The 2456-nt window shown below is 42.9% G+C and overlaps 1 protein-coding gene across 1 annotated transcript in view; it reads right to left on the bottom strand.

The window, feature by feature from the left end:
• The window catches only part of EFHD1 (EF-hand domain family member D1), a 52992-nt gene that overhangs the window by 10539 nt on the left and 39997 nt on the right, over nucleotides 1-2456 (bottom strand). Inside the window, exon 3 of the mRNA XM_017516547.2 lies at nucleotides 764-898. Within this exon, the coding sequence (XP_017372036.1) occupies nucleotides 764-898 (135 nt within the window). The remainder of the gene's footprint in view (nucleotides 1-763; nucleotides 899-2456) is intronic.

The raw sequence follows: 2456 nt of genomic DNA, 5'->3' as shown, positions 1-2456 counted from the left end.
GTGGAGCTTGCTTTCTTCACTGGACTATGTGTGTACCCTGGGAGGGGCAACGGTTAGGTCCACTTCACCCTTAGAAAGGAGTCGTATCTTAGAACTCAACGCGATGCCTGGCTTTGCCGGAGATGGGCTGAATCAATGCTAAGTCAGGAAGGAAGGGCCAAACCACTTTCAGGATTGGATACATGATGCCAGTGTTTAAGGCACAATGAGCGGTTGGCCTGTCCCTGACCCTGTCAGATGAGAGCACTGGGCTTTCAGCATGGCAGAGAGATGATGAAATCTGTCTCCAAGCAGCATCAAAGAGAAGTGAGAATTTAGAGTCCTGTTTAGGGGCCTGGCCAGGTCAGGATGTGTCACCAAGGACACTCTGTCTCTGGGCAAGCTCCCAGAATAAACTAAAACAAAACTCCACAAGAGTCCCAACAGCCCATACAACCTATGAAGCGCTCACAGTGAGCCAGGCACTTGATAAACACTTTTACTAAGTGAACTCATTGAATCCTTCAGGCAATTCTATTGTCACCCCTCCATCATACAGATGAAGACACTGAGGCTCAGAGTGGACAGGGTAGGGAGATGGAGGAGGCAGAGGCTGAACTCAGGTGGTCTGGCACCCACTGTGCCAGTTGGCAGGGGACTTGGAGGACCCTCCTGGTCTGTTTCTGCAGGTGTGCTCTGTATAGATGAAAATGACAGCCCCAGCCTGGTGGGCAGGGTGAAGGGTGGGAGTCATTTCTCCTCGCAGAAGGAACAAAGCACCTACCTTGGCTTCAAAGAAGTTCTTGGCACCTTTGACGCCCTCCAGGGCCACATCAATCTCAGAGAGCTTTGCCAGCGCCATCAGCCCACTGTCCTCCTGCAGCTCCCCAGCTGCGGCCTTGTGGAAAATGAGCAGAAACTACAGGGGAAGGAAATCAGGGAACCAGAATCAGCCTCACCGAGAGATTCACAACTAGCCCTCTGGCCCAAGCCGATGTCACTCTACCAATCTCTTAAGAAAGGTCTTTATGCATGTATGTGGCAAATTATTTTTTTCCCTCATCAGATTGCCAAAAGTGCTCCTTTTCCCCAAGGATATAGGGAAATGGACACCCTCATATTTATTTGTTGAGAATGTAAACTGATTTGAACTTTTTACTTTTATTTTTTGAGATAGAGTCTTGCTCTGTCACCCAGGCTGGAAGGCAGTGGTGTGATCTTGGCTCACCGCAACCTCCACCTTCTGGGTTCAAGTGATTCTTCTGTCTCAGCTGCCTGAGTAGCCGGGATTACAGGTCCACACCACCACGCTCAGCTAATTTTTGTACTTTTAGTAGAGATGGGGTTCCACCATGTTGGCCAGGCTGGTCTCCAACTCCTGACCTCAGGTGATCCACCTGCCTTGGCCTCCCAAAGTCCTGGGATTACAGGCGTGAGCCACGGGGCCTGGCCCTCAAACTTTTATTTATTTATTTTCTTGAGACAAGGTCTCACTCTGGAGTACCATGATACAATCACAGTTCACTGCAACCTCAGCCTCCTGGGCTCAGATTCCTGAGTAGTTGGGACAACAGGTGCCTGCCACCACACCTAGCTAATTTTTTTTTTTTTAATTTGTAGAGACAGGGTCTTCTATGTTGCCCAGGCTGGTCTCAAAGTCCTGGTCTTAAGTGATCCTCCTGCCTCAGCCTCCTAAAAGTGCTGAGATTACAGGTGTGAGGCACTGAGCCTGGCCCTGATGGGTACTTTGGAAATGTTTACTGAAAATAAGATGCATTTTGCCCTTTCAACCATTAATTCCACTGCTGGGAATTTATCCTTCAGAAAAATTCCTACAATGGTTTAAACATTATCTATGAAAGTAAAAAATTAATAGCATCCTACTTTACAGTGACAAAAGAAAAATCGAAATAACCTGTATATACTATTTTTTAAAAACTAAATAATATTTCCAATGGTTTTTTAACCACTTGCATTTTTCTTGTGTTTCCCATTTTTATATTAGATTGTTCACCTTTCTTATCATTTGTTAAAGATCTTCATAGAATCTGGTATATTTCAAATACTTTAGCTCTGTAACTTGCCTTTTAAGTATGTTTATAATAATTTTCAACTTTCAAAAATTTTACATAAAGTGTTATGCTTAGAAAAACCTTCCTCAGCACCAAGGTTACATAAATAATCACCTATGTTTTGTCTACAACTTTTATGGCTTCTTTTTTTTTAAACATGTAAATATTTAATCTCTGAAATTTATTCTTATCTATCATGTGGGATTACTCATTAACCTTATTTTCTTGCAAATGGTTGGTTAGTAATCCTTGCATCATTTGTTGAATAATCCAGCCTCCTCTTCCAGATTCAAAATGTGACCTGAATAAATTAATCTTCAGGCCTCCAAAGAACAAATTTTTAAATAAATAACTTGGCCAAACTTTTTTTTTTTTTTTTTTTTTTTTTTTTTTTTTTTTTTTTTT

Source organism: Cebus imitator, unplaced genomic scaffold (genome assembly GCF_001604975.1).
Source record: "Cebus imitator isolate Cc_AM_T3 unplaced genomic scaffold, Cebus_imitator-1.0 Scaffold592, whole genome shotgun sequence".
Taxonomy (NCBI): domain Eukaryota; kingdom Metazoa; phylum Chordata; class Mammalia; order Primates; family Cebidae; genus Cebus; species Cebus imitator.
Note: the sequence above shows the minus strand (reverse complement) of the source record. Positions and strands in the feature narration are given on the sequence as shown.